At 37.3% G+C, this 14,696-nt stretch overlaps 1 protein-coding gene across 1 annotated transcript in view; it reads left to right on the top strand.

Annotated features, from left to right (window-relative positions):
- WDR7 (WD repeat domain 7) overlaps positions 1-14,696 on the top strand; it is a 345,923-nt gene that overhangs the window by 61,659 nt on the left and 269,568 nt on the right. Inside the window, exon 13 of the mRNA XM_029921300.1 lies at positions 6,871-7,066. Coding sequence (XP_029777160.1) covers positions 6,871-7,066 — 196 coding nt within the window. The remainder of the gene's footprint in view (positions 1-6,870; positions 7,067-14,696) is intronic.

The raw sequence follows: 14,696 nt of genomic DNA, 5'->3' as shown, positions 1-14,696 counted from the left end.
GTCTTGAGGATTTTCATGCTTGTATGAGCGCTTAACTTAGTTGAAATTTTAGGCTTATGTGCTTTCTTTTATTGAAATTTTCTCCTGTTCTGATGCAATCTTTCCTTTTTCTATGTATCTTCTTTCATATTTTGGTAGCTTGGAATCTTTCCCCACCCAGAAATTTGATGAAATTTGATTAAATAACAATGGCTGGATCAAGAGCAAACATCAGATACTTTATTGGAAATTTATTTATGTTTGCGGGGCGAGGAGAGGATAAAAATCATCTGTTCTTAACTAACAAGTTTTCTCAGTGTCATTTATTAATTTTTTCTCCGATAGGCAATATCTTTTTAGTCTTACATTAAATTCTTCATTTTTTTTTTGCTTTTAACTAATACGGAAACATGAAGATGGAATTTTAATTAGCTCACTGTTTCTTTATTATCTTTGTCTGTAGTGAATGAATGAAGACATTAAAACTTGTTTCTTTAAGTCTTATTTTCATATAGAATATAACCAATCAGATAGTCAGTGTTTTGGTTGGATTACATGGTCTTATTTTCTGAAACAACTATCAAAGAAATAGCTCTCTAGCTTTTTTTTTCTAAAAAAAAAAGGCTGAGCTATGGATTTCTGAAAAAAAATTCTTTAAGCAAGTTTCATGAACATGTGGAAATGAAATTAACATTCCTGGGCACTTTTCTGCCTTCAGGTGGAATATTTAAAAGTGATAAATGATGCATCTTAACTGCACATTTATGTTGCATAGAAAGAGTTCTGGGAAGTACAAGAAATAATGATTAAGAGAATGGCGAGATTGATTTATGACTGAAAGAAGCTGGTCGTTTATAGCTCGTCTAATGATGGGCATATTTTAAAGCAGAGACAATAGTTAGTGATCATATATTTAGAGAATATTCAAGGAGAAAAATTGTTTGGGGGCAGTGAAGAGATTGCCCCTGAAATGGTATGAAGAAAAAGGAGAATTTAATTTAGAAAACAAATTAGCAAAAGTAGGAAAAATGTATGTGTGTGATTTATATTGGGAGCTATTGGAAAACAGAATCACCTCCCCAGAGAGCTGGTGGAAGGGATAAACTAGCTGTCTCTAATTTCTGTAATTCATGGCAGATGATTAGGAGCAGGTTGCATAAGAGGTTTCTGGGAATGGTTTAAAATGAAGTCTCGTAAAATGCATAAGGTCAGGCTGGATAACCTAGGTGGTATATTCTGACTCTGTCCGATTCTGTGGTTGTGGCATTCTGCTGCTCAGCACTCATGTACTGTGAGGATTATTTACTGGCAAACTCAATGAGACTCTGGTTGAGGGTCAGAATTATTTAGAAGGAAAAATGGGCTCTAGAACATGTATGTTTTGATCTGGTACCCCCCTCCCTCTCCTTGCCCAAGTTATCTTAATTTTTTCATCAAATAAAAATATGGTTTTTATTAAATATCCTGTTGTTTATTGTGGTTAGCCTTTGCTTTTAATTAGCTTTTGATGTCATTGGTGCATATTGCTTTTAGGGCAGAATTAATAGTGTTTGGAACGTGACTTTGAATAATTTTCACCTATCAAGTCCTTGCCTAGTGGATAGGACGCTTAGCCCATGCCGTACAAATCCCGTGTTCGAAACAGTGAAACATTTGAGATGGTATTGGTGAGCCAAACACTCTTTAAGTCACTTGACGGGAGTGGTTGCTAAGTGTAAACTGTGCAGTTAATTGGGGTAAGGGAATAAAATAGAGCTCTTGTTTATGCCCCCCCTTTTTTTAACCCTAAGAAGCTGAGCTTATGAACAATTAGCAGTTGGAGGGACACTGTCTCACGTGTTTCACACCCCGAGTGGGCACATCTCACCTGGGGGAGGAGCAGAGCCGCCACTGTGAGGGAGGAGGCGACAGCATCGCTGTCACCCCATGTGCTTGTTGTCTGGGTCCTCACCTGGCCGCCACAGAGCCACCACAGGATGGGCAGAGAGAATGGTGGAACGTGTTCCCAGTGAAGCTTAAGTATCTTTTCATCGGCTACATTACGGTTTAAGGCAGTGATCATTTGGTCAATCTGGCAGGAGGCCAGCTCCCCAAAATTATAATTATATGAAATATGTATTTACATCCACAGTCATTAACAGGGAACTCTTTGTGAAGGTATGTATTGTGCTTTGAGGTTTTGGCTAATGCTAACATAATTACCATGAGCAAGACATTTAAGAAGGTGATTCCTTTCATCTCCAATTTGTTCAAACTTTGAGTCATTCTTTTAAAACATTTTTGGCACATATTTTACAATGTACATGGTTTATTGGTACAGAAGTATGTGTATTAGTTTGTAAATATACATAACAATGGGAATACATTACAAAGTTTTTTTTTGAGTGGGTGTGTGATCAAAAAAGGAACATAAAAGCATGAGGTTCACATTTTTAGTTGTATTAATTTAATTACATAATTTAAATGTCTTCTACCATCCCCTTATAATGTCCTTGATGTTAAGTCACGTTCGGGTGACTTTTCCAGGTTGAAATGGAACAAAGTGAAATAGAATAGAATTAATTACATTATGGAATCAGTCATTGTAGCTGAAGTAGGGGCTTTGTAACCAAGATCTCTGGAATTTAATAATAAAGGAATTTTGCTAATTCAATTCATTTGTGGGGAAGCTGGGTCTACACCAGAGATAGGAGTTATTAAATATTAAATATTCTTTAAGAAGTGCATCCTTAATAATTTTGAGGACAGATAAGAAGAACCAAGTTAATTGCGTTTTAGCAAATCTTTTAAGTGCTTTCATTTAACAGATAGCTCAGAATTATTTATCATTACTCTGTTCATTGTTTGAATTAAAATTAATACCAAAGTGGTGCTTGAGAATGGTCTTTTTTCCTTTTACATTTAAATAGGTTAGACATTTGCTTTGTTTATACCATTAATTTGTTTTCACACAGCCTGTGAAGGTAACCATCAACTCACAATTAATTAGTGGAATCAAAATTAATGAGGTTTTACTGTATTGGGCCATTTCCACTCTAGGCCAGTTTTCTTCACACGAGTTGGACTAGCATTTTTTCGAAAGAAGAAAAATTAGATTTATTTTAATCCATATTTAAAAAGCAGAGAACCATCTTTTCTTGTGAGTTAAGTACCTCTAATAACTATGCTTTCTTGGGCTTAGCAATATTGATTTTTTTGTTTTGTTTTGTTTTCAGTCTTGATTATTTTGGCTATTTCTAGACTGTTGCTTATTACAGTAAAGCTAGAGTTAACTCTTCACAGGCTTATTTTCGTTTACAGGGATGGATATCATTTTTTTGTTGTTGTTGGGATCAAACATGGTTTTTTTGTGGGTGGGGTATGTCATTTGCCTAATTTCATCATTTAGTGCACTGTATGAAAGAGGAACAAAACTATTCCTTAAAGCATATTTATGTAAGTATATGTCTTAGAAGAGAGTGCATCATATGAAAATGGAAAGCTAGAATTTTTTGAATTATGGTTATACTTTCCCTTCAGAAAATTACATAGTCTACTTTTTAAACGCAAATCATTTCCTCTTACATGGTATTTGCTTTGTCCTTTATTTTTACTAACAAGAGTGATAACATAATGCAGAACTTTTAAGTCTTTTCTTGAGGATGGACTGTGTTTTCTTGAATTTTGGAGAGGGTGAAAGTTCTAACGTGAAACTTCTCGTGGGGAGTGGGTGCCGGAGGTCAGGTTCCTCATAGGAACGGGGAGGCCTTTTCTATTTGCTGAATGTCTTCAGTCTTATCTATGCTGAGTTATAAACTATGGTAGGAGACATTTGGCAGAGAGAAGGTGTAGGTCAGTGGTTGTCAGTACCTCTGTTTCCCCTTCAGATATTGAGATCTACCAAGAATAGATCATAACTTGAGGAACACCAAACACAGTGAAGAATACTGGTGAAGATTCATCTGTTTTTGAACAGACTTCACCCCCAGTGCATGCCTCATTTTCCTCACTCTTTGAAATGGGACGACAGGAGTGCGTGTGAACACCAGTGAGATGACTGTGGACTTGGGGTCCAGCAAGGAGGCTGGTGAGGTAGAAGGCAATAGTTAAGCAATAGCTCATTTTATTTATTTATATATTTTTTAATGTTTATTTTTGAGAGACTGAGAGAGACAGAGCATGAGCAGAGGAGGGGCAGAGAGAGAGGGAGACAGAATCCAGAGCAGGCTCTGGGCTCTGAGCTGTCAGCACAGAGACTGATGTGGGGCTCGAACCCACGCACCATGAGATCATGACCTGAGCTGAAGTTGGATGCTTAACCGACTGAGCCTCATAGGCGCCTCAGCAATAACTCATTTTAAAGGTGAGGAGCTTGTGAGTCAAAGTAGCAGAGTCACAAGTAGTGACAGGTGTTATGAGCAGTGTGGCAGATCAGTGCCCGATTAAAGGATGCAGACAGATGAAAAGAACTGTATAGGAGGCATTCTATTTAGTGAATCATACACAGAAGATAAGATCACTGCAGACATTTATTTTCTATGATGAGAAAAATAACATGACCACTTTTTGGCAGATTGATGTTGCAAAATAGTAGTAGTAATTAACCATTAATGTAGCAACCATCCCTTTTTGTGAGTTGAATGATGGATATGAGTTGAATGATAAAAACAAAGTCGTTGCTAATGGTAATCTGTAGAAGTGCAAAGCATCCATTGTATTAAACTATTATGTTTGGTTAGCAATGTATGTCTGGTGGAACTCCTAAATATCTTATGCAACCTGAAATAACTGAAAATAAAGGCACGGCAGTTTGTATTTTTACCCAGTTTTAGTCTAACATTGCCATATTTAAAGGATTTTTTTGTAGTTTGCTACTTTATTTTGATTCATTGCTTAATTAGAAAGCTAATTTATATGTGCCGTAGTCAACTACCCTTCAGTCCTTAATGTCTTTTTAAGGAAGAAATCACATTTTATGTTTCCATTGAATGCTTATCAGGAAACACAAAATAAGCTTAACAAATGCTTGTTTAGGAAAATTCTATATGATGTTTAATAAAGATTTATGGGGCACCTGGGTGGCTCAGTCAGTTAAGCGTCCAGCTTCAGCTCAGGTCATGATCTCACGGTTCATGGGTTCGAGCCCCGTGTTGGGCTCTGTGCTGACAGCTAGCTCAGAGCCTGGAGCCTGCTTCAAATTCTGTCTCTCTCTCTTTCTCTCTCTCTGACCGTCCCCTGCTCGCACTGTCTCTCTGTCTCTCAAAAATAAATTAAAAACATTAAAAAATTTAAAAAAGATTTATAACACTCTCTGAACTTCAATTTTTAACTTTTAAATTAGTAAACACCTACTGTGCTGAGTATAGTGGCTAAATTGCTGTACAACAAAAAGTACAAGTAAAGCTAATGAGTAAAAGATTAACGTACCTGAATTTAAAAACAAAGTAGTTGAGTCTTACAATCTTTGTTTTATTAATGCTCTTCTTCACTCAAAAATTGATTTTAAGTTGTTTACAAAAATAAACATTATTCAGTAAGATAAAAACAAAGGTAAATGATGATGAGAAACTGAGCGTAGAAAGTAGAGGCGTCTGAGTCGACATACAGAAGTATGTGCGCCCCCCAACCCCCCGTAGCAGGTGGAAAATTCAGGCCTGAGTTTCTTAGTTGCCAAAACACAAAAGGAACCAGTTACAGCACTTTCCCCAAAGTGTGTTCCTCCTAAACTGAGAAGATTGCCGTGGTCAATCCCCTTGTGGAGATAATTCTAGTTACAGCAGCATGTTGAAGGTTCTTAGAAGTTCTGTGGATAAAACCAACCACCATAACTATATGTTTCCTGCATACATTTGGCCACCCAGTGTCAACATTTCCCATTTAGTGAGATACACCAATCAGCGCAGTATTGTTCTTTATTTCAAACTGTCTGTTTGCTTAGGCGAGGCCCAGCCCAATGAGGTTTGACAAGTTTCTCCTTTGGGTCCCGTCGATGGTATGGTCGACATGTGGTCCAGTGGGCCTCATCCTCAGCATCAGCCACAATATAGACAATGATGTGTGGCTGTTTTCATGTGGTTTCCCCTCCATGTGAACTGAAAGCATACTCCAATAAATCACTGAAAGGTTAAGTTTTATATGGCTCACAAATTGTCTTAAAATTTTAAATACCTTAATTTTAAATTGTCTGGGTTGTGGATTCAGTTCAGTGTTGCTGGGGAAAGTCTTTACCGTCTTTGTTTGACTGTTGTCCTAAAAGGAATTGAAGGGTAAAAAACGAGAGATGAGCAGAAAACATACAGCAGGATGTTTAATTGGCCATTGTGTGTTGGTCGGGGTGTTGCACCTGCTGACATTACAGACAGAAGCTGCAGAGGCAGGACTGATAATACAAAATATCTGTGGCTCTCGAAAGGCATGATTGTGGCGGACGGACCAGGAGGGTATTGTTTTCGAGCAAAGGAGCAGGGAAGAACATGGGTCTGAAATGACAGAGTCACACACAGAAAGAAGCGCTGCAGAAAGCCTGCTCCAGCAGCTAACAAAGGAAAGTTCACAGTGTGGAAAGCGAACGCATAATAACGGATCAATTTTTTTCTTCCAGCGTTCCCCGCGCCCTTACAGCAATCATTTTTTAGTAAGGTCATCTTCCCATTTGAACAGCAGATTTTCCAAAGCGTCTCTTCCCATCTTTAATCTAGGACTAATTTAGCGTTTTTTAAAAAGTGTTGTCACGATTGATCTAGGCATTTTATGTATAATGTGAAGGAACACAATTTTTCAACGCACCCTGATATTGTGGTGGGTTTTCAGCAGTGGTGAATGGATAATTACTTTTGGTTTAGGTTATTGAGGACAAGAAGATTTTGTTCTGAATTTAGTTTAAACATAATGAAGGTATATTCTTCTTTTTAGGCAAGAGTGCAGCACTGTATCTGCTCCGTGGCCAGTGACCACTCCGTCGGACTCCTAAGTCTGCGGGAGAAGAAATGCATCATGCTGGCATCCCGTCACCTCTTCCCTGTCCAGGTCATCAAGTGGAGGCCCTCTGACGATTACCTGGTAGTGGGATGCTCAGACGGCTCTGTGTACGTCTGGCAAATGGACACTGGTAAGAACAGATGTTAAGAGATAGACTAGAAAATCAAATGGGTGCCTTGATTTCCTGGAAATTAGAGAATCTTCTGTATGAGGGGGAAAGGCCTGAAATGTTAAAAAAAAAAAAAAAAGTTACTCCTTTTTCTGCTCATCACTGCTTTTTCTAAGTGTTCTCATGATTGTCGCCAAAGAAGTATTTAAATGCCCCCTTTTTTGTTGTACTGTGCCAAATACTTGTGGAGGGGTTCACCGATCTTTAAAAGAATGTAACTGAAGACAGTATACAGATTAGCACAGACGTACAGACAGGTAAATAAGTGATTTCCGTGTAATTCATGAGGTAAATCGTGACCAAGGTTAAGGAACCGTTTTTGCATCGAGTTCAGAAAGAGTGGAAAAAGATAAAATTCTCTTTTACTGAAACAGCAGAAAAGCAGTATGAAACTCTTAATTACCAGAGGAAATTGAAAGTTTAAAGATCTTTCGCTTAAGATTTCAAGTTTCAGACATTTTATCTGTGAGGCATAATATAGAACAAGGAATGTGTAGCTTAAAAGTACGCACAATTATCTATCATGTTGATACACAGAATCTTACGGTTTTCCTTGGGAAATTTTTAAGTGTGTAACTAAGTGTTTATTGCTGTAGGCCTTGAAAATACATTTTATTCTACTTTTGCTACTCAAGTCATGAGCTATCAGTAGTTAAAGCCTTTCTTTATATACCCAGTTGTGTAAATATTAATGCTTTGACAAATTGGTTTTGCGTCCTTCATCTTTCTTTGTTTTAAATAGCCCTTTTCCAAATCAGACTATATACACTTTGGCACTGGAGCTGTGGTGCGTGGGGGTTCTGCTGTGTCTTTCTGTATCAGACAGTCAGGGTCTCCAGCGATCTTTTATTTGAAGCCCTTGCTTTAACAGGAAGTCCCGAGGCAATCTTGCCAAGAGGGAACATTCTTGAAGAGTGCAAAATGCTTCGCTTTTGCATTTAGCTTTCTCTTTTTCTCTGATTGTGAAAGAGTGTCATACTTTCTGTCAAAATTTAAAAGCTCAAATGTATTAGAAAAGAAGAGAGATGAACTCGGGTCGCATTGCTTAGAGGTAAATATATTAACATTGACACATTGTCGGGCACCAGGATGGCTCAGTCAGTTTAGCAACTGATGTCTGCTCTGGTCATGATCTCACGGTCTGCCCTGCATCAGGCTCCGTGCTGACAGCTCAGAGCCTGGAGCCTGCTTCGGATTCTGTGTCTCCCTCCCTCTCTGCTCCTCCCCCCAAAATGTTGGCATATTTCTTTCTGGTCTTGTTTCTGTGCATTTTTGGAGACAGAATTGCTGGCATACTATGTATGTGACATTGTATCCTCTGTATTCCTTTTTGTTATATGGAATCTGCTGAGCGGCACTGTTTCATGTGTGCTGGGTTTGTCTACCCCACAAGCTAAATACGCAGAGTTTGTATTAGGCTCTGGAGTCAGACTGCTTGGTTTGAATTTAGGATTGACCAATTGCTAGCAATGTGATCTGCAATTTATTGGACTTTTGTCATTCAACTTCTCAGTAAAATGAAGATCATACTAGTTCCTATTTTATAGTATTGCTGGGAGAATAAAATGAGATATATTTACCTAGTTTCTAGTAGACATAATGTAAATGCGTATATATGTATGTTTGTGTAATTGACATTTGTGTGTGCATGTAATTGACATTTGTGTGCTATTGATGTTATTTAACAAACATGTTGCATTCCTTGTTACTTTGTTGACCTTGGGAGTGTGATCTTCCCTCCATTCAGAAATATTTACTTTGAGAATGAATATTCTTGTAGCAGTGACGTTCAGAAAATGCTTTTAAAATACTATAAATATTCAATTCAATTGATACAGCGCAAATGCAAGAGTATGGTTAACTTGTGTAGGATTTTTAAAAATTAAAATAAAAGAAGAGAATTTTCTGAATTTTTCAGACACTTAAATATTTGATCCTTGAATACTTCAGATACTTTAAATACATTTGTAAAGAGTATGAAACTCTTTAAATTATTTAATTTCATACTCTTTACCAATGAAATGTCACTGAAAAGCAAGTTACTTTTCCTGTAATTTCCCCAGAAGGCGATGACAAGTGACCCCTGCCTTAACTGTAGGTATCCTGGAAGGCGTTATTCTTACGACCAGTTTAGTATAATTTAGCCCACTTTAGATGAAACACAATATATAATGTGGAAACTTCACAATTAACTTACCTTCGAGAGGATTTAGGGAAGCAATCAGTCAATGTGGCATTCTTAAAAGATAAAGAGGCAGAATTTATTTTGGATTTAATCATAATGGGAGGCACACATTCCTTTTTCCTCCTTGCTGCTCAGGCTCTAGCTAGTGATATAAAGGTCCCCAGGGAGTCAGTATGGCATGTCCTGAAGGTATTGACATTATTTATTTATTAAATTTATTTATTTATTAAATAAATAAAAAATGAAGCCAAATAAATCCGATTCGACCAAGGTTTGATGTATGAGACGTACTTAAACTGTGAAGAGCTAGTTTATCCCTCTTCTTAGTATTTTGGGGATATATTTTTACCAACAAAATATATTACACTGAACTCCTCAGGCGTAGTGTGCAATTTTGTGTTGTTTTGAATTTTACTGTGGTTTCCTGTCTTAAAACCCTAAAAAGTGTCTCTGTACTTTTATGTGGCATTCGCTTTGAGTTGTTTTCCCTTCAAATGGGTACTTTTTATTTCTAGTATTTTTCTCCCTAATGAAATGAAGTTGAAGCTAGTAAATTAAACTTCCATTAGAAAGACAGAGGGCCAGAATCTTTGTTCTTTCCCTGTGCCATCTTTATCATATGCGGTAACGGTTCATTGTGATGTCAAGGGCTGGGAAACCATTATACTTCCACATCTCTGGAGAGGGAGAAAATTAGTCAAATGGCTGGCAACAAGATTTGGGCAGATGGAGCTTTGACTTCTACTTAGGAACTTAGGAAAGGTGGCCCACTGACCTAGATGGCGGCTGCTTCTGCACGGAGCTGTTTGTGTGCGTCAGGTCCAACTCTGTCGTTACCCACCCCGGGTGTTCCGGGGAGTGTCGTGTCGTCCCCACAGGCCCTTGACAAGGTCAGAATCCTGTCTGGGAAACAGCAGCACGCTGTAAGTAATGACTGATTTTACAGTATCTTCTTCTGTGTCCATTACCAATGACTACTTGATCATCTTGGTTATGTAACCAAAGTGATTCTCACATTATATACCTCTTCCTTTAGGAACAATTATTAGGTGTTCTTGTTCAGATGCAAATGCCAGCAGTGCTTGCCAAATGTTAGAAATTAGTGTAGGAGGGGCGCCTGGGTGGCTCAGTCAGTTGAGCGTCCGACTTTGGCTCAGGTCATGATCTCACAGTTGGTGTGTTCGAGCCCCACATTGGGCTTTGTGCGGACAGCCTGGAGCCTGCTTCAGATTCTGTGTGTCCCTCTCTCTCTGCCCCTCCCATGCTCATGATCTGTCTCTCTCTTTCAGAAATAAATAAATGTTATAAAAATTTTTTAAAAAATTAGCATAGGAGTCCTGTCAGTTTACTTTGTTCTGTTATCGTTTTTCTTTTTACTTATTTTCCATCCCTGTGAGTTTTCTGAAATATTCCTGTTTTTTGCATTTACTTTATGAAATATGCATTAAAGTCATTTAAAAAAATTAGTTATCTAATAAAAGATAGCAAAGAATTATGAACTGATGTATATTTGTGTCTGTTGAAAAACATATATAAAGCACAGGTGTCTAAGAATCATATTTTTCACACAAGTAAAGCCTTAGTTTATGTGTTATTAAGACAGCTTTTTAAAATTACTTAATTTATTTACGTGAAATTGTCAATTTTATTATAAGACGGCATAAATTTTCTTAAATTCATTGGTAATGTATATTTCTGTTACTTAAACTTCCTCTGCAAAACATTTGCCTGTTGGTGGTATCTCTAATGGATTTATAATGAATTTATATAGTTTAGTCTATAATCTTTATAAATATTTTTTATAATAAATATTTTTATTTATTTAAATTGATAGTTTTGTCTTGTTACTAAAGTTACCAAAGAGAATCGGGAGGTGGTATGTCAGCCCAGTCTTTTGTTTTTAATAGAAAGATTTAGTAGCAAGTGTTTTTTTCACATTTTGACTCTTTGCCTATAGTACTTAATACAGTAGAGATTTGATTTTACATTTCACAACATATGGCATAGCACCATCAACTTTTCTATATCTCTTGCGTTTATGTTTTTCCTTCTATTACCAAAGATACAGTTGGACAGGTAGAGACCCAAAGGATGAAATGGCTAAGAAAACAATGGTACCTTTCTAAAACCTTGGTAAAAACTAAGTATAATCAGAGTTTCTTCTTTTCCTTTGGATGATGTACTCTGGAATTTTGAAGGAAGAGTTTGTTATAGTGGAAATGTGACTGTTTTTGCTACCTTCCACCCTGACCCCACAAGCCCTCTGTGCAATTGTTCCTAATTACTAAGTCCTTCCCGTTAGGTACCCCTCAGGTCCCTTTTTTGTTTCCATTGTATTATTCTAACTTCGGGCTATATTTTTTCACACATACGCTAGCTTTATTGGTTTCCTTGTCTTCTTTTTCTACTTTCTAATCCATCCTGTACTCTGCTGGCCAATTAATCTTAGGAAATAAAACAACAACAACACTTGGATCATGCACTGTCTTAATGCAAAAAAACCCATATAATTCATTTCCTGGAGCCTTTAAATCAAGGTCCTTCACAGTGTGGCACGCTCCTGCCTTTGTCTTTATCTCCTTTATTTTACACAGACCAGTTGCTTTATATTAAAAAAAAGTTCTAGGGCCTCCTGAGTGACTCAGGCTTTGGGTCACGTCATGATCTCACAGTTTGGTTTGTGAGTTCAAGTCCTGCATTGGGCTCTGGGCTGGCAGCATGGAGCCTGCTTGGGATTCTTTCTCTCTCCCTCTCTGTCTGCTCCTTTCCTGCTTGCCCTTTCTCTCAAAATAAGTAAATAAACATTAAAAAAAAAAAAGACTGTTTCTGCTCAAGTATAACTGGGTCACTGTCTACCACTCTTCATCTTTTATACCATATATATTGTCACTCATGGCTTTCACTCATTTGGAGTGTTTCTATTTGCTTATTTGTTTAAATGGTCTCTTTCTCAGGATATTTGAATAATAAAAACAAAGTCTTGCATATTTACCCATGTAATTACCATTCTGTTGCACTTTGTTGCTTTGTGTAGCTTCAGATTTCTATCTGGAATCATGTCCTTTTTTCCTAATATTTACTACTTCTTATAGTTAGAATTTGGATGATGAATTCTTTTAGTCTCTGTGTGTCTGAAAAACTCTTTGTTTCATCTTTATTTTTAAGATTTTTTTTTTTTTGGTTGTAGAATTCTAGGTTGACAGCTCTTTTGTTTTTGTTTTTGTTTTGCTTTTCCTTTTAATAGTCCACTCCCTTTTTGCTGGCGTTATTTCCAGTGGGAAATCTGCTGTCACCCTTAACTTTGTTTCTCGATAAGTGCTGTTTCAGTTTTTTTCCAACTGCTTTAAATTTTTTCTCTTTATTATTGATTTTGAGCAGATGGGTTATAGTTTTCTTCATATTTCTTGTGCTGAGGGTTTGTCATACTTCTTGACTTGGTGGTTGTGTGGTTTTCAACGGATTTGAAAACTTTTCAGCCATTATTTATTCAAACATATTTCGAGTCTTCCCTCTATATGTTTACTAGGCTACTTGAAATTGCCCACAGCTCACACATTGTCTTTCCAGTTTTAAAGTTATTTTTTCTCTGTGTTTTATTTTATCTAGTTTCTATTCTAGGTCTTCAGGTTTGTTAGTCTTTTTTTCTACAACGTCTAATCTGCCATTATTCCCATCTAGTGTAGTTTTCTTCTCAGTTTAGTTTTTATCTCTACAAATGTAATTTGCTCTTTTGTTATCTGCCATGTCTCTCTATTCAGACTTCTTGAACACCTGGAATACAATTACAAAAACTTGTACTGTGTTTGCTATTTTAAAAATCTGTGTCAGTTCTGGGTTGGTTTTAATTGATATGAATTCTTTCCTCACTATTAAATTTTCTTGCCTTTTTTCAAGAATAGTCTCAAGGTGGTTCAAGTGTGGAAGCAGGGAGATTAGCTTGTATGTTATTGCCCATAGGCAATAAAAGATGATGGACTATCACAGCACAGTGATAGCCTTGGAGTTGGTGAGAAGTGGTTGAATTCTGGATTTATGTTGAAGGCGAAGCTAACAGGATTTGCTGATAGTTGGATGAGGGGCTTAACATAACAGGTGGAGTTACAGATTACTCCAAGGTTTTGATCATGAGCAACTCAAAGGATGGAATTCATTTCAAGACATTGAAAAGATAATGGGAAGAGTAGATTTTGGAAAGAGCAAGAGTTATTTTTATATTAAGTTGAATATTAGACATTCAAGTAGAGATGTTGATTAGTAAATTTTATAAATATGTCAGGACTTCAAGTTGTGGATATCAGAGTGAGTGATGTAAATTTGGAATTCTTAGCATACAGAGGATATTCAGTCATGACACTGGATGTATCACCGAGAGGATTCAGGTATGATGATTGGAGCCCTCCAGGGCTTAGATATATTTCTGTGATGTGGAAGAAACCAGGAAGGGAGACTAAAATGGGCTTGTCAGGAGAAAGAAGAAAATGAAGAGTGTGGTTGCCTAGAAACCAAGTGAAAAATTGTGTTTCAAGGAGTAGAGAGAAAAAACAAGTTCCACTGATAGTAAATGATAGTCAAATGAGGACTAAGAAGGGCACCTGGGTGGCTCAGTCGGTTGAGCATCTGACTTCGGCTCAGGTCATTATCTCGCTCAAAGGTATGAGCCCTGCTCTGTGCTGACAGCTCAGGGCCTGGAGCCTGCTTCAGATTCTGTGGGTCCCTCTCTCTCTGCCCCTCCCCTGCTCATGCTCTGTCTCTCTGTCTCTCTCTCTCTCAAAATAAATAAATGTTAAAAATTTAAAAAATTAAAAACAAATGAAAACTGAGAACTGAATATTTGATTTAGCAACAACGAGAATAGGTTCTGTGCATGGTTGGGGTGAAATCTGATTTGAGTAAGTTCAAAGGAAAATGGGAGAAGAAAAATTTGGAGGTAGCAAATATAGACAGCTCTTTAGAGGATGGTTATGAAAAATTGGATACCAGATGGAGAAGGATATTGGTGTGTGTGTGTGTTTAAACAGATGAAGTAATTGAGTATTTATATGCTGGTAGGAATGATCTAGTAGGTAGGGAAAATAGTTGAAGGGAAAAGGGAGTATTGCTAAAATGATGTCCATGGGCAGACAAGAGAGGGTTGGAGTTTGAGCTACAAGTGTGTTAGGTAGGAGACTGGAGGTTCATGTGTGATTATAGAGCAGCGTGAGTGGAGATATCTGGTGGTGGGAGCTGGGAGAACTTCTTTTCTAATTGCTTCTTTATAAATAAAATAAAAAACAAAACGTTTTGCCCAGCTGAGGACAGGAAATGGAGTATTGGAGATGGGAGGAGAGAAAAGGTATGAAATAATTAATCAGGAACATGAGAGATCTGTAGAAATGTGGTCACTACTGAGAGCCCCTTGAGATCAGT

The sequence above is a fragment of the Suricata suricatta genome, chromosome 14 (assembly GCF_006229205.1).
Source record: "Suricata suricatta isolate VVHF042 chromosome 14, meerkat_22Aug2017_6uvM2_HiC, whole genome shotgun sequence".
NCBI classification, from domain to species: Eukaryota; Metazoa; Chordata; class Mammalia; order Carnivora; family Herpestidae; genus Suricata; species Suricata suricatta.
The sequence above is the reverse complement of the archived record's forward strand: the minus strand, read 5'-3'. Positions and strand labels throughout refer to the sequence as shown.